At 33.6% G+C, this 25456-nt stretch overlaps 4 protein-coding genes across 5 annotated transcripts; 2 read left to right on the top strand and 2 right to left on the bottom strand.

Annotated features, from left to right (window-relative positions):
• Positions 1 to 8: 8 nt before the first annotated feature.
• On the bottom strand, positions 9 to 2115 carry LOC125212690 (uncharacterized). Of its 2 annotated transcripts, XM_048112924.1 has the most exons (7): positions 1935 to 2091; positions 1630 to 1855; positions 1239 to 1497; positions 699 to 735; positions 505 to 610; positions 317 to 427; positions 9 to 248 (listed from the first exon to the last, which is right to left on the bottom strand). In XM_048112924.1, exons 2-7 carry the CDS (start codon positions 1783 to 1785, stop codon positions 132 to 134), a joined length of 786 nt encoding a protein of 261 aa, XP_047968881.1. In that variant the 5' UTR covers positions 1786 to 1855; positions 1935 to 2091; the 3' UTR covers positions 9 to 131. The 2 variants fall into 2 exon arrangements, with proteins under 2 accessions (XP_047968881.1, XP_088919965.1); XM_089063839.1 differs by lacking the exons at positions 9 to 248; positions 317 to 427 and adding an exon at positions 854 to 1129 and having other exon boundaries at positions 518 to 610; positions 1935 to 2115.
• Positions 2116 to 2729: 614 nt separating this feature from the next.
• Positions 2730 to 5026, bottom strand: LOC125212670 (uncharacterized). The gene is made up of 6 exons (XM_048112902.2): positions 4729 to 5026; positions 3835 to 4093; positions 3400 to 3436; positions 3207 to 3312; positions 3001 to 3111; positions 2730 to 2933 (listed from the first exon to the last, which is right to left on the bottom strand). The coding sequence occupies exons 1-6, from the start codon at positions 4969 to 4971 to the stop codon at positions 2817 to 2819; spliced, it is 873 nt and encodes a 290-aa protein (XP_047968859.1). The 5' UTR covers positions 4972 to 5026; the 3' UTR covers positions 2730 to 2816.
• A 4999-nt stretch (positions 5027 to 10025) lies between these two features.
• On the top strand, positions 10026 to 12228 carry LOC125220909 (sugar carrier protein C-like). The gene is made up of 4 exons (XM_048123044.2): positions 10026 to 10211; positions 10297 to 10619; positions 10811 to 11440; positions 11571 to 12228. The coding sequence occupies exons 1-4, from the start codon at positions 10076 to 10078 to the stop codon at positions 12015 to 12017; spliced, it is 1536 nt and encodes a 511-aa protein (XP_047979001.1). The 5' UTR covers positions 10026 to 10075; the 3' UTR covers positions 12018 to 12228.
• A 4939-nt stretch (positions 12229 to 17167) lies between these two features.
• Positions 17168 to 20397, top strand: LOC125220917 (Inositol monophosphatase family protein). The gene is made up of 9 exons (XM_048123051.2): positions 17168 to 17302; positions 17392 to 17494; positions 17576 to 17678; positions 17781 to 17992; positions 18241 to 18300; positions 18710 to 19092; positions 19615 to 19693; positions 19767 to 19817; positions 20045 to 20397. The coding sequence occupies exons 1-9, from the start codon at positions 17169 to 17171 to the stop codon at positions 20180 to 20182; spliced, it is 1263 nt and encodes a 420-aa protein (XP_047979008.1). The 5' UTR covers position 17168; the 3' UTR covers positions 20183 to 20397.
• Positions 20398 to 25456: the final 5059 nt, after the last annotated feature.

Raw genomic sequence — 25456 nt, 5'->3', positions numbered from 1 at the left:
ATGAGAAATTGTGTATGAAAGTGCAGCTGTAGAATATGGGAGGCAATGTGTGGTAATTGATACTATAAAATTACAACCATTGTAACAAAGGAATAAATCTTAAAATGAACAGCCTCTCGAATCGATCCGTATCAGCAATCTTGAATGGGTACCAACTTCAGAGGCCCTCCTACACAATCGGGAAGCTGGCTCTCATCGATATCTTCAAGTAGGGTAGCTCGTAGTTTTTTGTCCTCAACGAAAACAATCTGGAAAAAAGTATGAGTAAGTTAATCTGTCTTTGGAAGAGGAATGTAGGTGGTGTTTGCAAATAAACCTTTTTCTTTGTGTTCTTGTCAATAAAAGGGTAAACCATCTTCCAAGCAGTCATAAATATGTAGGGCACATTGATGATCAACAACTTGCCCAGCCTCTCAGGGTAGCAATCCTGCCACAAATTCGAGCTCGTAAAGATCGTAGGCATTCCTTTTCTACTTGCATATGGTGAAAAGAGAGAATTCATACTTGCAGAATAGATAAAGCAGCAAGATAGCCTCTTATGTCACTGTTAACATAACCCCATCCTTGTAGATCAGCAATGGAAGTGAACTTCTCATGTCCACTTGGCATTCTGATATAGCAGAATGTAACAGACTTACATGAATATAGAAGTACTATTTTTGGAAATAACCATGAACTTATAAAACCAACAAGATTACCTGGCACAAATTTTCTCAAGAGTGTAAATAACAAATCCTGCCAGAAATAAGGAAACAATAGTTAAAGCAAAGCAATCCAAAAGTATATATACATAAAGCATAATGATCCACCAAAATTTGCTCATTAAACATTATTCTCGATGGTAGGATCGTACATCAACTCCAAACTAGCAGCCATTGTCGTCCCACATCCTCTCTCGAGCCTCTCCCATCCTTGGAGTTGGAGACCGTGTCATGGTTTTGACACGGTAAGTGCATCTCTCCACGAGGAAAGACAGAGTAGAAGGAACAAAGTCCCTCACAAACACCTTTGCAAAATTTTAAATCTCCACAAAAATTTGAAGGGACTTTTATTGAAAAGCCTCTAGCTCGAGAGCCGGAGAGTTGATGTGGAACGACAATGGCTACTCGTTTGAAGCTAATGTACGACCCTACATTCGAGAAGTACGTTTTACAATTAAAAGTATCACAGACACAATTGCTATGCAACATAGTAGTAAAAAAGTAAGAAAACTAGATTCAACTAAGACAATTGCTTACGCTTAAACTCTTCCACGGTAGTGGAAGCAGGCTTATGCCGAGCAGCAAAAACAACGACAATTGGCCGTCCAGCCTTATCATATCCTTGCATAAACAGCTTATTCTGAGCCAGATCATTAGGAATCTCCGATGGAGATATAAATCCATTCGGAATAGCTTCCCTCCTCCATTTCAAATACTTGAGAAACATTGCCGACGCCTTATCGACATCCAGATCACGAGCTCGAAGAAATCTACGGATCATCAAGTCATCCACATCCTTCAAAACCCCCCCAAACACACAACCTCAGCTAATGTTAATTGAGAAATTCCAAATTCACAAATTTCTACTGCTCATTTTTTTTCCTACAAAACTAATTGAATAATGAGAATTAATAGGAGGAGAAGTGACCTTAGCAGAGGGATCTTGTTTGATGACGAGAGCTTTCATAGCTTGAATTTTATTTTGCTCCATTTCTTCTCTCTTCTCAGAGGTGAGCTCAGCGTCTTTCGCATCTTCCGACGAGACGGTGAGGGACTGAAACTTCTGCCGGAGATAGGAAGTCATCTTCCCCCTCTTCTCTCACTAATCAAGAGAGAGAAGATGGAGGCGAAGATATAAATAGAAACTCCACGATCTGCATAAAATAAAAAGTTGTTGAGATAATTAAACGTTTAATAAATAGGGAAAAAGGAGGTAGTTGATAGAGGTTGTACAGTTGGATCGACGTCCCGTCTCAATTCTCTGGTATTTTCGGGAATTTGAATATATTTTGCATTATTCTCTTCTCTGTTTGAACAAAAGATGAAACTGACGCTTTAGAAATGGAGTAATAGCTATAGGCAATAAAGACAGTGACCGGTATTTAACAGATACCCAAGCTAACGACTTTTATGATCTGGAAGGATAGGAAAATGATTTTTGTGGTAATAAATAAATTAGGTAATGAATATACGATTTTTTTTACATGTATTCTTATTGTCATATACTTCTACATTTTGCTGAAATTCCATGCTTCTAGGAGGTAGTCGTACACACTAGTCTTGTTTTTTCCGACATGTTTAAGAAATACCAAGACATATGAGCAGAAAAAATTGATGAAATCTAAATTTTAGTTTATATATTAGTTTTATAATGATATATGAGTGAAATAAGTTAATATTATGTATAATCTTATTATTTTTAACAAAAGTAAATTGAAAATTCTATTGACTAATGAAACAACTTAAAATGAGACTTTTACTGCCGGATAGAAAAATTATGATTTAGGCATTTAGCCCTTTGTGAATGGTAAACGCTATTTTTAAGCTCAATCTATTCTTCTTGGAGAAAGCCTTCCCGCTGCCACCTGTCACAACCGGCGGCATCATTGGCCGTCAGTTGTAACAGGTGGAAGTACTTTTAAGTCATGGTCATTTTTTATCCAGGGGCAATTTTTTAATCTTATGTATAAAAATGAATTATCTTTCATACCTTTGTGAGCATTTAAATGTTTATGATATACTAATGAATAGTTTTATATATTTATTTTTTATTAATTACCAAAGAAAAAACTTTTGTGTTTAATTTTGGGTGGTCAATACACAATATTTCATTACTCAGCACTCTTGAATGGGTACCAACTTCAGTGGCCCTCCGACACACTCAGGAAGCTGGCTCTCATCGATATCTTCGAGTAGGGTAGATCGAAGTTTGTTGCCCTCCACGAAAACAATCTGAAAAGAGATGCTATAAGTTAATGTGTCTTTGGAAGTGAAATGCAAGTAGAATTTGCAACGAGACCTTTTTCTTCGTGTTTTTGTCGATAAATGGGTAAACTATCTTCCAAACAGCCACAAATATGTAGGGCGAATTGATGATCAACAGCTTGCCCAGCCTCTCAGGGTAGCAATCCTGTCACAAAATCAAGCTCATGAAGAGCATATGCATTCATTCTCGACCACCATATGCTGGCATCACTGCCAGTTTTTAACAAAAAAGAATCATACTTGAAGTATAGATAAAGCAGCAAGATATCCTCTTATGTCACTGTTAACATAACCCCATCCCTGTAGATCAGCAATAGAAGTGAACTTCTCGTGTCCGCTAGGCATTCTGAAGTAACAGAACCAAACATGAATATACTCCTTTTAGAAATAGGATGAGGCCAGAGACATAGGTGATCTTAAGACAAACAATTACCTGGCACAAATTTTCTCAAGACCATAAATATTAAATCCTGCCAGAAATAAGGAAACAATGGTTAACGCGAGACTATGTTCTTATGCTGAACATGACACATAAGGCAATCCAGGAAGTACATACACATATAGCAAAATGATCCACCAAAATCCAAACTTGAGGTGGAAGAACTGATCCAACTTTATGGTTTCCAATTTTTTTTTTTAAAACATCTTTCTCGCTGGTAGGATCGTATATCAACTTCAAACTAGAAGTTGGAGTTGGAGGCATTTTGATAAAGACCATTACATGATTTTTACAAAGCCATTCTCCATGTTGGAATGGAAAGAGACCATTTTCAGAAAAAGGAAGAGACCATTTTAGTAAAAAGGAAGAAAACTATATTCAGAAAGCCAACTAAGAGAAGTATTTCCGATTACTGGTGTGATTGCTTACGCTTAAACTCTTCGACAGTAGTGGATGCAGGCTTATGCCTGGCAGGAAAAATGACGACAATCGGGCGTCCAGCCCTATCATATCCTTGCATAAACAACTTATTCTGAGCCAGATCATTCGAAATTTCCGATGGAGATATGAAACCATTTGGAATAGCTTCTCTCCTCCATTTCAAATACTTGATAAACATAGCTGATGCCTTGTCAACATCAAGATCACGAGCTCGAAGAAATCTACGGATCATCAAGTCATCCACATCCTTCAAAACCCCCAAAACATAATCCCAACTAGAGTTAATTGGGGGGACAATAGAGTCGAAAGGGCTACTTGATCTCATGAACACTACTTCAATTGAAATTTTAACCATCATCATGGCCTAATCAGAGCTCAAATTCAGCAAAAAAAAAAAAAGCTTAGGATACACACACATTCAACTCAATGAGCCTGGATTCAATATCAGTCAACATTTAGCTTACATACTTCCATTTTAAGGATATCTCAACAGAAAACAAAGAAGTCTAAACTAGCCAAGTATGAAGCACTAATGCACTTACAAAAGGCTTCGTATATCTAACTCATTGCTGTATTGGACATTTGTTGCACTAATCTACAGCTCTTGAAGTTCATCGAGGCAAAGCGAGTTCTGATCTTCATTGATTGCAATCAAATCCTTACATTTACTGATCACTTTGAGTCTTTTAACATCCAATTGTTAAACAGAGACAATGATATTGGTTTCACTGGTTTACCAGATTATAGGATTCAAATACCCAAATAAACTCATTTGTTTCATGAAATTATCACAGGCCATGAACCCTAACATTCAAAATTAATTTGATTTACCACAAAACAGATCAAATTAGAATAAATAGGGGAAAAATTGATTGAATTAACCTCAGCTGAGGGATCTAGTTTGACGACGAGAGCTTTCATGGTTTGAATTCGAGTCCGCTCCGTTTCTTCTCTGCTCTCGGAGGTGAGCTCACCGTCTTTTGCATCTTCCGACCTCGACGAGACTGTGAGAGACTGAAACTTCTGCCGAAGATACGAAGTCATCTCCTCGTTTTCTCTCACTACAAGCAATGAACAGAGAGAAGATGCAGTAGTTGGATCGCCCTCCCTTTTCAATCCTCTCATTGTCTTCTCCAAACTCCATCTTTCAATTCTGATTGTGAATACTGTTATTGACAGTTAGAAGAATATGTACCCTTTATTTATATTTTAGTTTTTTCGCAATTTTTTGCTCTACTTTACGATCTGAAAAGATTATTAAATGATTTTTGTGGCTATAATTTATTAGAATACAGTTATTTTTATACATGTATTTTTATTGTTTCAATTCCACGAACTCATATGGGGTGGATTCATATACTACTCCCTCAGTCGGAAAAAAAAAATAGTCAGGAAAAAGTAGATAAAGTATGAGGGAGAAAAGTGAGAAAGAAAGAAGAAAAAAAATAAGAAAGATAATAAGAGAAAATGGGTAAAATATGAGTCAAAGTTTTCATTTTTGAAACAAGATTTTTTTTACGAGCATTCTAAAATGACAAAATGATGGAGTACTAATTTTTGTGGATGGAGAAAATATTTTTTTGGGGTTTAGCGCCAATAATTTAAAAATAATACTAGTAGTAGTAATAGTAGTATATAAGAATATAATCATCCCAACTATATATGAATAATAAGTTATTAACTCATACCCTCCGTCCACAAACAATAGATCACTTTTGCCATTTTGGGACATCCACAAAAAATAGATCACTTTCTTAAAATGGAATGTTTATCTCTCATATTTTACTCACTTTTTCTCCCTATCTCTCTTACTTTACCTACTTTTTCTCCCCCCTTTCTTATTTTATCAATTCTACATTAAAACTCATACTATACACAAAGTGATCTATTTTTTTTGGACAGAAGGATTACTATTTTTTGCCCCACGAAACGACCTATAAATGTGGGCCGTCCACTGTTAATGTTGAGATTATTAGTCATAATTCATATTTTACTCACTATAGTCCATAGGTCACATGACTCACAATTAATAATAAAAATAGAAGAGTACATTAGTTAATTCCATAAATCCAAAATTCAATTTTTATCATTTTTTTTCCTAGTATATTCACGTCGCTAGAATCAAAGGAATTTTGATTATTCCTTTTCAGCAATCCCTATCGGTGAAAGAGTTGAGTTTTTAAATATCACAAAAGCAACCTCTTTAAAGATGCAAGTATGCAACTAAGAATCAACAACTTGAGAATATACAAATGTGGAAAAATCCTATCAATTTGTGTATGCATGCAAGTATATATGCAACCTTGCTCAAAGTTTTGCGATTGGTAATGATGAGTGAGGAATTACAACAATTCCTATAATGAATTCATATCATTTGTTTTAGCCATGTTCAAAGTTGAGCAACACGTTTTCATTTTTCCATATGATTCATAAGTATTTTCAGTATTTTATTATCATCTAGTTCGTCACTTTGATTTCCAGAATCTCAACAAATCGCTTTCGAAGAATCACGAGATTCAATATATGGCCTATGCTGAAATTCGATTGGGTCCAAATCCAGCCCCAATTTGGAATTTTGGATGTCATGCTCCAATTAATATTTTTAATTTTGTTTCGCATGCATAATTTTGTCTATACAAATGAATATAAAGAGAGATCTTAATCCCCTCATTGCAAAACATGCATAGCCCATTTTGCTATGCCACGTTTAATTAATCTACCCTTGTTATTAAGTTCGCCTTGCATATAAACCAACAACTATACTCGTGATAGCATGAGAACTCTCTAAGTGAGAAAGGGGAGAAAAAGTAAGAAAGAAATATAAGAAAAAATGAATGAAGTATGTGAAAAAAATTTCAATTTGGATACTTGTAGACATCCCAAAATAACAAAATGAAACTATTTTTTATGGACGGAGGGATTAATTTTTTTAAAATTTAAATAAAGATCAAGCTTTTATTAATTTATATGTTTTTCATTCTCTATAGTTATATAGCACACTATGATAACAATCAATAATAATTTATAATTAAAATTATGACACCATAATATAGTCTATTAAATGACAATAGTAATAATATTAATTATATTATTATTTTATTATATCACACCTCGTTGAAAACTATATAAAATTATGAAACATTAGTATTCTGTCACAATTTAATAAACTACAACTAATGTTCAAATATACAGTATGGTATAGCTCCGTAGATCAATATTCTAACTATTGATTTGTTGTATACTACGAATATGGTGTGCATATTAATTAGTAAACATATTGTAATGTTATGCCACCACGCGTATAAGCGTATTGTTGTTTAAAACATTACTATTATGTTTAAATCATTATTTATATAAATTTAAAAATACGATCCATCAAAATTTGCTCATTAAATTCAATATCAATTGAAATCCAATCAAATTGAAGACCAATTAAAATCTACAATTATTCAATTAACTCTAAAACTAGTTGAGATCCCCGGATTACTCAATTGAATCTAAAGACTAATCAAGTTTAAAATGTAAACTTACTAATTATATATATACTCCGTATATGGAGTACTAATACCACTGTACTAGGTCATCTTCTGATACTTATAGCACCCTAATTCAAAATTGAGACCAAATCTACATTCTTAGATTTTAAAATGAGTGGATGAGATTAAATCTTACGAATCTCAATAAATAGTAAACAAAATATCAATAAAAGGGTAAGATCGTCATTTTGTTATCATATCATATTTTTCGTGTTTTTTATTTATATCAACATAGTATATAACAAATATCAACACAATGACATGAATATCTCAATATAAGTACATGAAAATATCAACACATATTTATTGAGATTTTTACATGGTTTTATTGAGATTTTATATGCATTATATAGAAATTTTTTGATGTATTTGTTGATAAAAATATGTTATCAACATTTACGAAAACTGAAATAAAAAATATCAAATTTTATCATTCGAACGTCGTCGGAACATATGCAATTGAAATTTCGTTAGAATCCTTATAAAATTACCTTTAATTTAATATATTTTTTGCGAAAAAATAATTTAAATCGAGAGAGTTACGTAAATTTAAAGTTTTAGGATAATTTTAGTAAGAGTGAATTGACATTAATACCCTTTAGTTTTAATTAATAATAATTTAAATTTAAAATATAATCTACTTGGCATTATATCCACCACTAGATCTCATAATCTAATAATTAAGAATTGGTCTTGATTTTAGATTGATAATTAGTTAGCAATTGATCATCTCCCACTAATACTATGTATTAATTAATTAATTAGTACTCTCTTCGTCCATAATAATTATCACACTTTCTTTTTTATTTTTTTTCCACAAAAGATATGTGACATTTCTTTTTTTAATTTTTTTTTCTCGCACATTAATTAAGAACTAGTTACTAAATTATTTTAATAACATATTATATGATATACTTAATTGAAAGTAGAGGAAATAAATGGGTGTGGTAGAATCGCAACTCAAATTGACTTTTTCACCTTTTTAAGTGCATCAAATTTAATTGCAACGGTCCAATTTTCTCAAAAACAATTGTTTAGATGAGGATGCACCATATTAGAAATTGTGAAGTCACCACAGCTGTAATATGCATAAAAGAAAAACGTAGTAAAATTCATGAACCCACAATTTCTTAGTTGTATATATTACTAAAGTGTCTCATTATTTATTTTAACAACTGGGGTTAATAATATTTAATATATTTTGATTTTCAGATTATAGCGTTCTGGAAAAATGTTTACAATGTTTTTAAATTTTTCTCAATTTTCACTATATTCCATAAAATATATTTATATACAAAAAAGTTTCCTCTGAACTGATAGGATTTTTTTGCCTAGAACTTTCATTTTATTTCTCAAATATTGATATACTTTATGAAATACAAAAACAATGTTAGTTTTTATGTGTGTTGAGGTGAGAAAAATCCCTCCGTCCACAACAAAAAGAATCATTTTTTCATCACCAAATTTTGTAGACAGGAACATTTTACGAATAATGTTAAAAGTCAAATACATTTGATGCAAAAACAAAAAATGAGGACATATTTCAAAATACATTGCACTATAAACCCATAAATTAGTAATCAAGTTACTTTGATTAAGATAAACCATTTAAATTAATATACGTACACCTCAAATGCCTTTAATTTGAAGAATGCCTCTCAAACAATCGATCAACCAACACATACCACCATCAATATAGTTAAATAAAGTGATGAGAATTTACAAGAGTGATAAATGCATTAAATTATCCTAGTAGATAACACGTCATTTAGGATAATCTTACATTTAACACATCGGTCAACGTCATAAGAAACCAATACTAAACCACAATTACTTACACATTTGTATCATTCGTGAATCACTATCTTACAATTTCCCATGTAAATATGTGACAAATTATTCAACAAACTTCATTTTATTTAAAATAAAACAAACTTCGACTCGGATTGATTCGATTCGATCCCCAAAAAGGGAAAATATATCTTTCTAGAAAATCTTGAATAATTGTAATCGGATATACTGCATTATCCATTAGTTAAATAGGCAATTTAATCCCAACGATTATTAATAGCAAGAAATCCTAATTTACTTTCTATAATCTCATTCAAAATTAGTTTACTCCAAAATTAAATTAATTTTGACAATAGAAAACTAAAACTCATGATAAGCAACCGGTATTAATTCTTGTATGGAGTATTAATTTAACTTAATATTATTTAATCCATTAAACCAAAAATCAGCAAAAAAATATTTGAATAAAGACTAAAAAGATCAATGACAAATGTACTCGTTGACTCTCAAGTCTAAATTAGTCAATAACCAACTGTAAATAGGAATATCATATCCATATAATAATTGCATTAATTTCATTAGCAAAATAATCGTTTGGTAATAATATCCCATATATTATCCGCAAATTAAATTCAATTTTACACCCCCATTTTAAGACAGTTTTGATTAATGATTTTCACACTAAATTAGTATTTTTTGGTCATTCCGCGTCACCTTATCTGAGAAAGTATAATCCATTTTATCCAATAACAATTTTAGTACTTAGTACATCTGTTTTGCCAGCTAGAGATATTTTTCAAATTAATTCTTGATTCATCTATTTATAGCCCTCACTCAATTCATTCCTCTCATCCTTCTCTGTATATCATTCCTTCTCCTTCTTAAAATTCACTAAGGAAAAAATGGCTGGTGGTGGTATTGGCTCCACCCCTCGCAAGGGGAAGGAATATCCCGGAAAATTGACGGCACACGTGATTGTCACGTGTGTTGTCGCGGCCATGGGTGGCCTTATTTTTGGTTACGATATTGGAATTTCCGGTAATTTTTATTTCTTTTTTTTTTTTTTTTTTTTTTTAATTTTTTTTGAATGTGTGGTTAATGGTTTGTGTTTGATGAGTTGTAGGTGGTGTGACATCTATGGATTCTTTCTTGGAGAAGTTCTTCCCATCCGTGTACCGGAAAGAGAAAGCGGACAAGTCGACGAATCAGTACTGCAAATTCGACAGCGTGCCGCTGACTCTGTTCACGTCGTCGCTGTACTTGGCGGCGCTGGCTTCTTCCATTGTGGCTGCGACGGTCACCCGAAAACTCGGGAGGAAGCTCTCAATGCTTTTCGGTGGCGTGCTTTTCTGCACGGGCGCTCTGATCAACGGCTTTGCTTACTCTGTCTGGATGCTCATTCTCGGCCGCCTTCTTCTTGGAGCTGGAATCGGCTTTGCCAATCAGGTATAGACAGTGGCTGACGCAGAAATTTTTTGATAAAGACTATATATTAAAAGTTTTTGTGTTTGGAATTTTATTATAATGATTTGTATATAAATTTTTTTGTGACGATAGAGACTATTGCATAATAACATAAGATTCAATGATTTAGTCAAAATTGATAATTAAACTGAAACTATTATATAAATCTGCAGTCGGTACCACTCTACCTTTCAGAGATGGCTCCGTACAAATACAGAGGCGCATTGAACATCGGCTTCCAGCTGTCGATCACGACGGGCATCCTCGCCGCAAACGTGCTCAACTACGGGTTTGCGAAGATCAAGGGAGGGTGGGGCTGGCGGCTTAGCTTGGGCGGCGCGATGGTCCCGGCTCTCATCATCACGGTCGGATCACTCGTCCTCCCAGAGACGCCCAACTCCCTCATTGAGCGCGGGAGTCAAGAAAAAGCCCGCGCCGAGTTGAGAAAAATACGCGGTGTCTCTGACGTGGACGAGGAGTTCGACGACCTGGTGGCGGCGAGTGTCGCCTCCAAGAAGGTGGAGGACCCCTGGAGGAACCTCCTCCAGAGGAAGTACCGGCCCCACCTCACCATGGCCGTCATGATCCCGTTCTTCCAGCAGTTTACCGGGATCAACGTCATCATGTTTTACGCTCCCGTGTTGTTTAAGACCATCGGGTTCGGCGCCTCTGCCTCTTTGATGTCGGCTATTGTCACGGGCGCTGTCAACGTTGTCGCGACGTTGGTTTCAATCGTCACTGTTGATCGTTGGGGGCGACGCTTCCTTTTCCTCCAGGGTGGAATCCAAATGCTTATATGTCAGGTAAAAAAACACTTATTTTATAATTTTAAATAAAAAATAAAAAATAAAAAAACGCAGCGTGTTTTTTTATTTTTTATTTAAGTACAGCGTTGCTGAACGCTGATGGCATGATGTTTGTAACATTGGGCAGGTTGCTGTAGCCATCCTCATTGGGATGAAATTTGGGGTGGATGGAAACCCGGGGCAGCTGCCCAAGTGGTACGCGGGCGTGGTGGTGATGTTTATTTGCGTCTATGTGGCTGGGTTCGCGTGGTCGTGGGGACCGCTGGGGTGGTTGGTGCCTAGTGAGATTTTCCCGCTCGAGATCCGGTCAGCGGCCCAGAGTTTGACCGTTGGGGTCAACATGATCTTCACTTTTATTGTGGCTCAGGTGTTTTTGTCTATGCTATGCCACATGAAGTTCGGGTTGTTCTTGTTTTTTGGATTCTTCGTGCTGGTGATGACCTTCTTCGTATACTTTTTACTGCCTGAGACAAGGAATGTTCCGATCGAGGAGATGGCGATGGTGTGGAAGAACCACAAGTTCTGGTCGAGATTCATGGAGGATGATAATGAAATCGATCAACAAAGAGAGTGACTCGGATTATTTGGATGTGAACCAAAATATATTTGATGTTTTTCAAACTCAATTGGTGTGAGATTCTATTGTTAAATTTCACTTATTTTTTAATCTTGAGAAATGGTGTATAATATTTAGTTATTGTACGAGGAATATTGTATGGTCCCATTGTAATTTGATTTACGATTGTGTTTTTATTGAGCTTTATTGGAGGGAAGAATTCTCTTTACATCTCCTGTTGTTATATTATCCACTTGCATAAAGTCAATATGTTGACGTGTGTTCGAATTTGAATCCTCAACTAACCATGGAATGGAATTACGAACTCTAGTTGTAAATAATTTAATAACATAATATTCTATATGCATTTTAAATTAATTTTCATTTAATAATTTAATTTCTAGATCTTTTATGTAATTTTTCCTTGTCGTATTTCCTTTTTTCATTAAAGTTTCTAATATAAATCAAATCACCATGGGGTATAAATATAAGTATAAATCACCAATGCTATAATAATGGAATCATTTATTTCAATATATGAAAAGTATAAGAAGAGGTTAAGAATATTCCTTTTAAAAATTAAAATTACATAGAGAAATACGTACTATGTAATAACAATTAATTATAAGAATCAGATTATATTAAAAAAAATTAGTTATTCTAGCTCTCTTCTTTCCAAAAACAAATTACTTGGTGGATATTTTAAATTTTATTTCTCGCAATTAATGAGTAATTTTTATACTGAAGATAGAGGAATGATAATGTGTATATCTTCCTAAATTAACGTGGGAGGTGATCAAATAAAATGAAATTTCAATCACAAATTAACAATGCAGAAATTCCTTAATTTTGCAGAAATGGTGAAAAATGATAAAATTGTCCCAATAATTTACATTAATTATGTTAATTTATCTACACTAATTAAAATTATGCTGAAAACCAAGAATTGTTTGGTTTTGAGTAGCAAGAAATCAGAAGTTAAGGTCACGGGAAAATGGCTGAAGTAAGAATCGCATGATATACCGATCCATTATCTACTGCTAATAAATTGATCGCATGTTCATTTAGGAAACATTTTAATTACTTGGTAAGAATTTGATAAGTTGTAGTCCTGAATTAATTGGCAATGATCATGATTTGTTCCTTTGCTTTTCACAAAATTGATTGGTGAAATTAATGACCTAAATCTTTTCTTTTTGGAAGATGAAGCACCCCACATTCTTCCAACCTTTTGTATATTGGCCAAAGATTAAGCCACATTAAAATACGAAAAATCGCATCCAGTGTATGCTAATAAATATTAGTTGACATTTTATTCATCATTAAATATTAAACGTCAAATAAAAAATGTATACGATTTGTTCTTAAAGAGGATTAATAATGGATAACAATACATTGGATAAAGGAGTTGTTAATTGATAAGTTGTTCGTCAAATTTAAAATTAATTTTACGATATCCTTAATTTTCCCATTGCATTTTTTTATTAATTACGATAAACATTTTATTTTATTTTCATTTAGCAGCAGAGTGGGGAATGACAATTGACAAGCAAGAAAAACGTCAATTAATGTACACCGATATATGGATCTGTAATTTAATTTTAAATAATGTCCAAAACAATTACATTGCAAATTTGCAATAGATCTTTAATTTTTTTCTAATTTGCAGACCTAAATGGCCAGAAAATAGACACAGAATATCTTTTATGCAAAGATGATACTTTGAGATTTAAATACATATTTCATATAGTTAAAAAGCTTTTTGATAAAATTAGGAGTATAATTTGTAGTTAAAAAAAATACTACTCCCTCCGTCCCCGAATAAGAGTTACTAATTTCCATTTTGGTTCGTCCCCAATTAAGAGTAGCACTTCATTTTTACCATAAATGGTAAGTAGGTCCCACATTCCACTAACTCATTTCACTCACATTTTATTATAAAATTAATATAAAAAAGTGGGTCTCAGATTCCACTAACTTTTTCTATCAACTTTTCTTTACATTTCTTAAAACTCGTGTCCGATCAAAGTGTTACTCCTAATGGGGGACGGAAGGAGTATAGTCTTTACCAATAAAATTAAATAAAAAATCAATAGGTGGGCGAGCCCAAAAGTTTATAATGGGGTAGGTATTATTAGAAACGGGGATTAGGTGCGTGGCTTTCTATATGACGAAAAGCCCAATTTGCTGGTATGGAAATAATTAATATATTACACATTCATTTCCATTCTACCACAAAACTAATTCAATTTCAGTCTACACCACCACTTCTTTTAACCCACTTATTTTTGCAATGATGAACCCTTGAGTTGTCAGCAAATGCATGGATATATTAGGTGTAACATCTAATTATAAGAAATACCCTCTCTTATATTGTAGTAACACCTTTATAAAATTATGTAAATACTATAGTATTTATTTTTCATAACATAATTATAAGTATTAATGAATTTATCAAAAAAATCTTAATTCACCACCGCTCCTGCTCCTTCCCGCCTCGCCTCGTCTGGGCAGTGTGCCTTGTGACGTGTCCTGACACGTGTACTTGTTTAGAATCTTACGTTACGTGCATACAAGTTCTTCGTCCAGGTATATCCCTCGAATGACCAACGACGTGAAACATTCCAGCTAAATCGATCATGTCCAGATTCATGCTCTGCACACGTTCATCATGCGTCCGTGAAAGATGCATGTTACTCTAGGTTGTTACATGCCAGAGCCTGACAAGTTCTTATATTGTACTCCATCCGTTCCCAAAGAGTATGAAGTTTTGGTTCAGCACGGGTTTTAATGCATAATTGGAAAAGTAAGAGAGAGATAGAAAAACAAAAGTTTTTAAATTATTATTAGTGGAGAATGAGTCACACCTCATTAGAGAGAAATGAGTTTTCAAAATTAGAAAGTTCATATTTTTCAAGGATGGACTAAAAAGGAAATAATTCATACTTTTCAGGGACAGAGGGAGTAATCATTATTGACAAATTCGACTCACAAAATTGAATAAATAAATAAATTGTCAATTTGCGATCCTTATGATTAGGAGCCGGATTATTGGAGTTACTATGTTATGTAGGCCCTCGAGCGCATTAGATCATGTATATATTTATGGAACAGAGGGAGTAGTACCGTATTGCCTCCTTTATTGATTGTACATGTGCGCCATTTATAACAAAAATACACAGAACCACTAGAGCAAATTCAGTAACAAAAGTCTAGCCTCTGGCCAGTCATTCAAGAAATGAAGTAAAAGAAACTAAGCATGAGCTTAATTAATTTTAATCCATCAACAATTATACTCTTATTAAACATTGATATTACATGAAAGTGGTGGAGACTAAATGACGGAGCCAGAGACGCAGAGCCACTGCCCAATGAAGAGATCCGAGCAGTTGAGATTAGGGTTTATGGCATCAAAGGCTGTGGTGCTCAAATTCTGATCCTTTGCAATATCAAAACAAGTATCTCCACTCACCACTCCAACCACACTATCGCAGCTTAACGTTGGACTACCCTTAGTAACTGCACTAGTTAAAAACAGATTAAACAATCAAGGTGACATTCGGTTCGTTAGACTAGATAATAGTAGTAAGATACAATAAGGGATAAGTCAAAATAGAGTTTTTTTTTTGTGATTAACTTAGTCCTAGTGTGGACGTGGGATGATTAATTATGAGATACAATGTAATTTTGACATTGTGAAATAGGTCAAGACACAATGTCACATGCTGAATTATTGAGGAAAACTGCAACCGAACAAGAGATAAGATTAGACATGACCTTTAATCACAAGTAAACATGACAATCGAACTGCCCCTAAAATTAAATGACAGGTAAATGGGATCTTGATTCAAACCCTACCTCCAAAAAATGATCTGCTTTCTGATACAGTGATGATGAGAATGATTGAGAGCATGAAAGCAAGATTGAGGAAGGTTGAAACTTTGTTGATTTCCTTTGCCATTTTCCTTGCGTGATTAATTTTTCCAATTCTTGTGACTGTATATTGATTTTATGAGTAGGTTTTTCCTATTTATAGAAGAGATCCTTCTAGCTAGATATTTACAAAGCCGTTTTGCAAGAACATAATGTATAAGAGACAATTATGAAAATACAATTATTTTGTTGTAGCAAAGATAGGCATTCTAGGCGTCTTGTTTGTTTCCTTCAAATTATATTCTAATTCGATGGATATTCTTGTGTAGTGAGTTGGGTTGTTTTGTCTTTTAGGGTTTCGCTTTTACGTCTACATAAATTCTTGGATGATTGAATTGAAAGATACTCCATGGGAGCATGCCCAAACTAAGTAGAACAATTTTGTTTACATTAATTAATGATGAGATTTGTTGGGAGCATACAAGAACTACAAAATAAGCTACTATAATAAACATTAATTAATGATGAGATTTGTTGGGAGCATACAAGAACTACAAAATAAGCTACTATGTTAAAATGAAATCAAAATAACAAGCCTAAGGTCCATCCTTGCTCGTCCAAAATCATGATTGTAATTGTATTATATTATGGTCAAATTGTGAAATAGATCTCGAAGGATGATCAAATTCTAATCCGTCCCACAATTTTCAAAATCTATAAAATAAATCACAAAGATTGAGATTTTTTAAATGTTCTCATCCTTCCATTTTCTGAATTACGCATTGATGTAGCAACCGTTTCAAAAGACATGGACAAAATGTAATTTCGAACTTAAATAGATGTTGTCGTTTTTCCCAGCGTCGTTTTGTTCACATGCTTTAAACTGATTGTCACTTCAATGCGTAATTCATTAGAAACCGATACGATGAGATAACTGCGAAATCTCAAACTTCATGACTCATTTTCTAAATTCAGAAAAGTGTGAGATGAACTAGAATTTGACCATCTTTCGTGATTTATTTGACAATTCGCCCTTATATTATCTAATGACCTTGTAACAATTACGATTTTGAACGAGCAAGAATTGAACTTAACCGGTTAATTAGCGGTTAACGGATAATCGACTAACTAGATCTTCACCCTAATTATTTATCCAAAACCAGTTAATCCATTTGAAAAACATCAAAGGCCCAAACAATTACTGGGCTTCCAAAACTTGCAAAAAAAAAACAAATTGGGCCTTTTTTCCTTTGTAGAATGGCCCAAATAACGAACCCATAACAGAGAAAAGTTTCAATGGCTCGTAAACGTCGTCGTGTTCCCGCTCCCGCCATGGACGTTTTCATCCACTCCGCGGCCTCTCGATTCCCGCCGCCTCCATCCAGCCGCTCGTCCCGCGCATCTATCCGTCAATGTGCCCTCTCCGTAAGGTCATTCGCTCCCTATTCTATCGCCGCTCGTTCTGGCACCTGTTCTAGGGTTTTGATTTTCGATTCTTCTGTTGATTATTCCAATTCAGATCGCAGTTGAGCCTTCCTTTCGTAGAGAAGGAGGCAAAGTACCATAAGCATCTCCAAGCAGCTGTTGATGTGGTCGAGCGCGCCTGCCATCTCTGTGTTGACGTAATTTCTATTTTTGTTTGCTTGCTTGATTAATTCTGTTCATGCTTGTTGTTATTGGAATTCATTTTGATCGGAAAACAGGTGCAAAAGTCATTGTTTTCTAGTGATGAAAATATCATTGAGAAAATCGATCAGACACCGGTTACTGTTGCTGATTTTGGAGTTCAAGCTCTTATTAGCCTCGGTATAGTTGATGCTCAGAGTTTTAGCTAATGAAGATATGTTATCCACTCGCTATGCAGTGTTTTTTTAATGTTTTTGTTTCGTATCTTATGTTATGCCGCAGAGATGAGCAAATTATTTCCTTCAATTCCACTGGTAGCCGAGGAGGACTCAGGGTTCGTGCGTGAAAATAATCTAGCCGGTGCAGTTTTTGCTGAGGTTACAGACAAGTCATCTATCAGTGATAAAGAATTGAGTGAAGAAGACATTCTGAAGGCAATTGATAGAGGGGGAAAAGATGCTTATTTGTTTGGACCTGAGCCAACTACTTATTGGGTAAAAGGTTTATGAGAATTCTGATAAGGAAGTGTTTTCAAGTCTAACTGCTCCCCTATTTCCACTAAGATTACACCTTGGTTTAAGGTTTTGCTAGAATTTGTAAAGTCTACGAGATGCTCCACATTATAAGCATTTATTATACGCATTTTTATTGGAAATGTTCGGGTGAATGCTGAAAACAAACTGTGTATTTGGTTAAATGCTTCTAACCTCATTTATGTTACTGATATCATGTATATTTACAGATATTGGATCCTATTGACGGGACAAGAGGATTTGTCAAAGGTAGTGAGGCTCTCTATGTGGTATGTTTTCTCTATAAGTTTCTCATCTCTCATTTACCTTTGGGATGCATTTTCTTTGTGACATAGCATCTTTGTTGCCACAAGTTGTTTAGTTATGCTAGTGGGTGAATCACAATGCACTCAGTTTTGTTTGCATTGCAAAATCAACACTGTGTGAAAGCTGGTTTTCATTCTCGAGATAATCGCCGTGCATTCTCTAGACTTCTAGTGAACCAAATGCATTTTTTTCCTCCGATTTATAAGTCGGTTTATGTGGTTGCTGTTCTGAAATGTTCTCTATCAATCCATTAGCTGGCACAAACAACCATCTTCCGGATATGGCACGGTTTGAACTGATAATGCTTTTTGGACTTAGTGAAACACTTATTCATTAGTCTCTGTTTTTATTTACACATTGTAAAATTTTCAGGTAGGTTTGGCTTTAGTAGTTGAAGGGGAGATTGTTTTAGGTGTTATGGGATGCCCAAACTGGAAGGATAGCGATTCTGATGTATTGAACACTGATGGAGCTGAGGAAAATGTTTCCAGATCAGGAATTATTATGCTATCTCATGTCGGTTGTGGAACATGGAGAACAAGACTATGGGATTCGCCGAATAGCAATATCAAAATGGCTCGTAACTGGATTAGGTGTGTGGTTGATGGGCTTCACGAGGCCGGTGAAGCGCGATATTGTATTCCAGAGAGTCAAACATGGGAGTCATTACCGTTATCTACTCAGTATAGTGCAACGACTTGTGCTAACAATGTTGGAGAGAAACAGATTCTTCTTCTTCCTGCTTGCTGTGGAAGGTTCACACTTTAAGCTCTCAAATATCGTTCATTCTCTATTATAAGAATACATCTATATGTTTCACTTGGTGTTTGTTTCTCTTTTTATGGGAGACAGGTTTCTTCTCATTACTGACTCAATAGTGAACATGTATAGGATTTAGAGCTGAGTGTCGCAGTTAATTAATAAATGGATTTATGGTAGCATATATTTTGAATTAATCACTTATACATTCTTGTACCATCTCAATTTTTATGAGGTATATGCAAACATTTGTAATATTTCAACATGTATCACTTTTAAAAGTACCTGTAACTCACTCAAAATGCAGTTAGTATCTTCATGCCATTGTGAGCTTTATGATCTGAGCTTGTTTAACAATTCATGTACGTAGCAGAAAGAAAGATTTGTAGTGCCACATGTTGGATATCCTTTTTTTTGTTTATCTAGTACACGAAATACATATATCCACTACATGTTCTTCCTATGATTATATGTCTTGACATCGGTTTTTGGTGTGTTCGGATATGCCTTCTGTACAGTCTCTGTAAGTATCTGATGGTGGCATCTGGAAGGGCATCGACTTTCATAGCGCGTGCAAGGAGAAAAAGAACTATAAAGGTTATTCCTTAGTCTCTTTATGTGGCTAAGTAGCTGAACGGACTTGAGTTCATGTTATTGCATCAATATACAGGTCTGGGATCATGCTGTGGGAGTCATATGCATTCATGAAGCAGGGGGAAAGGTACGCACCCTCTAGTTCTGCACAATATTTTGTCGAATCTTGTGGTTAAATTAGTATACTTTTTTACCTGATTAGTATTTTTATCTTTTTCGTACTATAATTTTGCTGGATAAATGATTCAACTCTTAGTAAATTCAGCAGATCTCAATTTCGTATGCACATTTATATCTGCTTACTTGTGCTGGAAATGTTTAAATGAGTTCTGACATAGGTATTTCGGCGTGCAGGTAACTGACTGGAAGGGCAGTGAACTTGACTTTGCTGCTGATGAAAAAGAACGAAGAGTTTTATTCCCTTCTGGTGGTATTTTGGTGACGAACGACGGATTACATGACCAGATACTGGATATTATATCGGCCAGCTGATGATCACTTGATTTAATTTGCTAATCCACCATGGTTACAGACATACTCAATTCTTGATCTGCATCTGCAGATCTCTATTCTTTAAAATTGTGTAATATTGTGACTTGATTCGGTTACTAGCAATAAAAAAAACTATGGAATTATAAACTGTGAATTCTTTTGTAACCTTGTGAACATTTATTCATCCAATATAACTGGTTATTATTTACACCATATTTCATTATGGTTCACTTGTTTAATCTCTCTCGTCTACTTTATTAATTGAAATATAATCTCTCTTATATTCTGGACAAATACACTTTCAACTCTTTATGTTTTACTGTTGCATGTTCTGTTTCTTTAGTTAAAAAAACCTCAATCTTAATCAATATATATCAATAGCAACAATATTCATTGTCCTTTCAACTAACTTTTGATCAGAATTAGTTTCCTAAGACAACTATATCAAAAAAAATTGTGTGATCCCCACATTTGTTGATGCCTTAGAGCCAATAATGTGCTGACACGAATAAAATATAAATATAAGTCGAAGTCACCAATGACTATGCTTCATTATTCATACATAAGAAGGCACATTTGGCGAGATTAATTTACGATAATCTCAAAATAATCCCCAAATTCCCATATTAAAGTACTATTTTGGAAGACTATACTATTTTAGTTTGGCCTAGAAGGCTCTCGAATTTGTGAAGCCAGGTGTTCCACTCCACATTATAAAATTCACCCAATGACTGCACTTGCATTGCATGGCTGCAAACATTGAATTGCATCTTATAATTTAAAATTAACAACTTCCATAAAATATGATTTTCTCATTTTGGGGGAACCATTGATGAGAACGCAAGGATTAAATTATGCATGAAATTGCTGAGAATAGTAAACCTGGCACACTAGCCACAAATTCCTGTGATCCCATATCCAAAACCAGATCTAAATTATCTAATAAAAATTGACGAATATCTCACTTTTTCCAATCAATCAAGGGTTTGTTGAAGGAAACGAACAGCTATGAGTTGAAGTGGCAACAGTCACTTTAACAGATAATTAAATACCCAAATAATATGGTCAACTTTGGAGCGTAAGCAACTCATTTTTGGAGATTAAACAAACTTCATAAATGAACTAGTCATCACTTATTACATTTGTTATAAATGAAACACACTACTAAATCAATAGAAAGACAAAAAACGACACCAAAATTTAACGTGGAAAAACCTGAATCGGAGAAAAACTATATACATGCGAATGTAGCAACCAAATATGCACTAGAGAATTGTTCGTAGAGAAATCATACAACGAATTTGGGTAACAATAATAGTGACTTAACCCTAGAGAGATCGCAGATTATCAAGATTGCATGACTAATTATTCATAATTATGCATTCATTAATTAGTGTTAACGTAGCACTTAGAATTTGCATGAATATTAGTATTAATTAAATGATAGATTACTTTGCGCTCCTGATTGCACGTTTGCTGACATTAAGCAAAAATTAAGTTCCTAAATCCAATTCCGAATCTAATTATTTATGTCATTAAGGATTTGCTTGTTTAATTAGTTCTAATTTTATTTTATTTTGCATTATGAGCTTGGAATCTATTACTATATTTAGGAGGGAATATGATTTACTCTGAAATTTTCTAAACATTTTTATTCAGATAAATTTATTTAGTTATAATATTTTAATGATTAAGGGATAATTTACTTAATTACAATATAGATCCAAGACCAGCGGAAGTGAGCTGGAGTGATTGGTCAAAAACTGAACAGTTTTGGCCAAGTACAAAAATGTTTGACTTCAATCTTAAATCTTGCTATTTGTGACAAAGGATGCGCGCGTTTTACACAATAATTGATTATAAAAGATTGTAATAATTAGCAATTGATTGCTACGTTATGATCTCAGTGGCACCATGCATACGCGTGTCCAAATCTAGTGGTTCTTTACATAATTTAATTATAATTTTTGACGTTGAATTTGGTCCCCACTATTACTATTTCAAGCTAGCCACGTATAGGGTCCTGTTTTTATATTTATTTTATTCTTAAATTAGTATGTACTTAGTTTAATGTATAATTAGGAGCCTCGAAATATTAATTAGTATAGTACTATAGTACGTGTGGTGTGCGATTAGATATGCTTATCTACAAGTAAAAAAAATTAGTTATATCTCTTTGGGAATGGTTGCAGTTGGAATGAGAATACTAGTAGCTAAAGATTCAAATTAATTTAAATTTCACTATTGTTTGATAGATTGAGTCATTTTATATGAAAGAGTTATGCATTCAAGCAAATCAATGAAGAAAACAAATCTTTTTAATGTTTCTATTTTTTCCGTTTAACATATATAGTATATGATAATTATTTTGAAGTTTCATTCATAATATTGTTATTTTATTGTTTAATTGAAAAAACTAATTAGAAACTATTAAATAGTGGTTGTGGTTGAGTGGTGGAGTACTTATCCATTCTTAACTAATGGTCAGAGTTTCGATCTTTGATTTTCGGTATGGAGTAGCTTTAAAGTTTCTGGCTGATTTTCTTGTCCTCGGGTGTGCCTAGAAATTAGGGAAAAAAAAACTAGGGGTATGATTAAGTGGTATAAGTATAAATTCATCCATTCTTAATGAAATGTCATATGATCAATTGACTATAGGTAATTTGGGATGTGTTTAATTGATGGAGAAATTCAAGTCGTAGCAAAGTTGGGGAAGTAATGGGGAAATGAAATTCCACTCTAGTATAGTTATTATTTCTTAATGATGTGAGGTGATGGGGCCATATAGAGCTTATGGTGATAGTCCATCATTGATAATATTCTTGAAAATTGCATGCTCTTATTTTGGAAGGAAGCTCATTGGAGTTTTAAAAGTCAATATAAGGCTTTAAACACTCATGCTCCTATCGTCGTAGCAATAAAATTAAAGTCGTAATTATTGGGAATTTAAAAGAAAATTAAAAAGAAAAGAAAAGAGAAAAGCTGTCTTTTCATATCGAAAAGGACAATATTATTATATTTATTTAAAGATGCATAATTTTTACTACTTTCAAATTCCGTAGTTCACGTATTGATTACGAACTGATAACTATATATATTTTCTTATTCTTCAAATGGGAGCCGTTGAAATTCGATGGTAAATTAATCTACATTGTGATCAGCAATCACTTTATAAATCAATCATATATTGCTTATAAATATTCTTTACATAAATGATTTCTTGATTTCGTTACGCAAAATTAAATTTATGATCCAATTAATTTCATTTATAATGATCTTAACCACTTCTTTCATTAAATGTATTTAATTGGAGAATAAAACTACTCTTTTAGTATATTTTATAACTGAATTTTTTTCTTAAAAAGTTTGTTGTAGGATTCAAAATTTTATAAAGAGAAGAAAATATGTAAATTTGAATAATGATAAAATCAATACTTTTATGAACTTCCCCTAATCAAACCACAAAATCTATAATTAGCTTGTGCCATGACTTTAATTACTAGTAAGTACAATATTCAATACCTAGTAGATCTAGCTTTGAAAACATGTAAATATCATCAACGGACATGAATAAGATGTTTAATAAAGGAACTATATACGAAATGCAAATTGTCGTCCACTCTTAATTAATATGCTAGCTATTGCAAAAAGTTAATTAGTAAATTAGAATCACGAGAGTTTCTTTTTGTTATAATATATATGATGATGCCAATTCATGATCCAACACACGTATGCATACTATAAATGCTCCCAAATCACGGCAAAAGCCAAACTCAATTATTGTAGCCATGAAAATAAATGCAACCTTCAAGTCCTCTAGGTATTTATTATTCATGATAACATTTCCAACTAAAAGAGAGGGCCACCTGGTATTTCAACTCCATATTTAAATAAAATAACAATAAATATAATAATACTACAAACTTTCAAGACATTAATGCCCCTCTATAGAGAAATCCAATAGGTAAATTCAGGACAGAATGGTCTTTTAAGTGCTACGGAAGCTACATGGCTTGACGAAGCCGGCCTGAATTTGAAGCCATGCAGTTTGATGGGCTTTACAGCTCAACTTAATATTAATATTAATATTATATTTAAATTTGAGTTGAAGACAGCTAGTGTGAATCCAAAAAGCTAGGAACCGAAAAATGATTTTTGTTGTACTAGACATAACTTTGTGGTCTAAAATTCTAAATATTGGGATTTTAGTTTTTTCTTATTCCTTATACCGAAATAACCCTAATACGATAGAATGAGAAAACTTAAACCATTCCAATAATTTCCACTAATTATTTTATATATATTAATTAATTACAATAGTACACCTTCCATCTCAAAGTACTCCCTCCGTCCGTGAGATATTGTCCAGTTTTGTCATTTCGATCCGTCTGTAAAATATTGTCCACATTGCTTCTTTTTTTTCCATTTATCGTAAAGGGTCTCCACTTTCCACTAACTCATTACACTTAACATTCTATTATAAAATCAATATATATATATATGCGGGACCTACAATCTACTAACTTTTTCCACTCACTTTTCTTCACATTTCTTAAAATATGTGGCGAGTCAAACATGGACAACATTTGGCGGACGAGAGAGTACTTCATATTTTTTATAAGAACGTCTCAAGTTAAGTGATCCATGTCTTCTTTTAACAAAAATAGCATTATTAATATTTTCATACTTTATTAATCTCCATCATACTATGGTGACGTTCGGTTGCCATGACTAATATCATGAGATTATCCATCTAGGATTAAGTTATGGGATAATTTTAGTTGGAGGGGGAAGGCTATGACTAATTATCATGAGACTATCCATCTAGGATTAGGTTGCGGTGGTCAATTTTATAAACCAAACATGATACATATTTAATCATGAGATTTAATTTTATCAACCGAACATCCCTATATGAATAACATTATAATAGGTTAAGAATTCAATTAATCACGGTAGTAGACATAGAACAACTATTGATCCTCTTTAAAAATAAAATAAAATCTCTAATGTGAATGGATGGTAATAAAACGTGTATTTACCACACAAGTTGAAATGAGAATGGGACAAGTGTACACAAAAGAGATAACAAAAGTATGCAATAATTAGGCAAATTGAGATGTATACATGAAAAGTACGGAAACATTTTCACCATAAATTTGACGGTCGACACGTCGACTATGTGAGTAATAGGGACGGCACCGAATCCTTTTGACTTCACTTTGTAACCTTCTTATCTCTTTCCACTATATATATACCATCCCTCCAAACCCT

The sequence above is a fragment of the Salvia hispanica genome, chromosome 2, assembly GCF_029641045.1.
Source record: "Salvia hispanica isolate PSC_SH4W2 chromosome 2, Shi_PSC_v1, whole genome shotgun sequence".
Lineage (NCBI taxonomy): Eukaryota > Viridiplantae > Streptophyta > Magnoliopsida > Lamiales > Lamiaceae > Salvia > Salvia hispanica.
Note: the sequence above shows the minus strand (reverse complement) of the source record. Positions and strands in the feature narration are given on the sequence as shown.

Coding starts and splice junctions, on each gene's coding strand:
- LOC125212690 (XM_048112924.1), bottom strand. CDS start 1,785: ATGACTTCCTATCTCCGGCAGAAGTTTCAGTCCCTCACCGTCTCGTCG. Junction 736..1,238: donor TACCGTGGAAGAGTTTAAGC/GTAAGCAATTGT, acceptor TATTTCTGGCAG/GATTTGTTATTTACACTCTT. Junction 249..316: donor ACAAGAACACAAAGAAAAAG/GTTTATTTGCAA, acceptor ACTTTTTTCCAG/ATTGTTTTCGTTGAGGACAA.
- LOC125212670 (XM_048112902.2), bottom strand. CDS start 4,971: ATGAGAGGATTGAAAAGGGAGGGCGATCCAACTACTGCATCTTCTCTC. Junction 3,313..3,399: donor CTTGAGAAAATTTGTGCCAG/GTAATTGTTTGT, acceptor CTGTTACTTCAG/AATGCCTAGCGGACACGAGA. Junction 2,934..3,000: donor ACAAAAACACGAAGAAAAAG/GTCTCGTTGCAA, acceptor ATCTCTTTTCAG/ATTGTTTTCGTGGAGGGCAA.
- LOC125220909 (XM_048123044.2), top strand. CDS start 10,076: ATGGCTGGTGGTGGTATTGGCTCCACCCCTCGCAAGGGGAAGGAATAT. Junction 10,620..10,810: donor GAATCGGCTTTGCCAATCAG/GTATAGACAGTG, acceptor ATAAATCTGCAG/TCGGTACCACTCTACCTTTC. Junction 11,441..11,570: donor TCCAAATGCTTATATGTCAG/GTAAAAAAACAC, acceptor AACATTGGGCAG/GTTGCTGTAGCCATCCTCAT.
- LOC125220917 (XM_048123051.2), top strand. CDS start 17,169: ATGGCTCGTAAACGTCGTCGTGTTCCCGCTCCCGCCATGGACGTTTTC. Junction 17,303..17,391: donor CAATGTGCCCTCTCCGTAAG/GTCATTCGCTCC, acceptor ATTCCAATTCAG/ATCGCAGTTGAGCCTTCCTT. Junction 19,093..19,614: donor CTTCCTGCTTGCTGTGGAAG/GTTCACACTTTA, acceptor CCTTCTGTACAG/TCTCTGTAAGTATCTGATGG.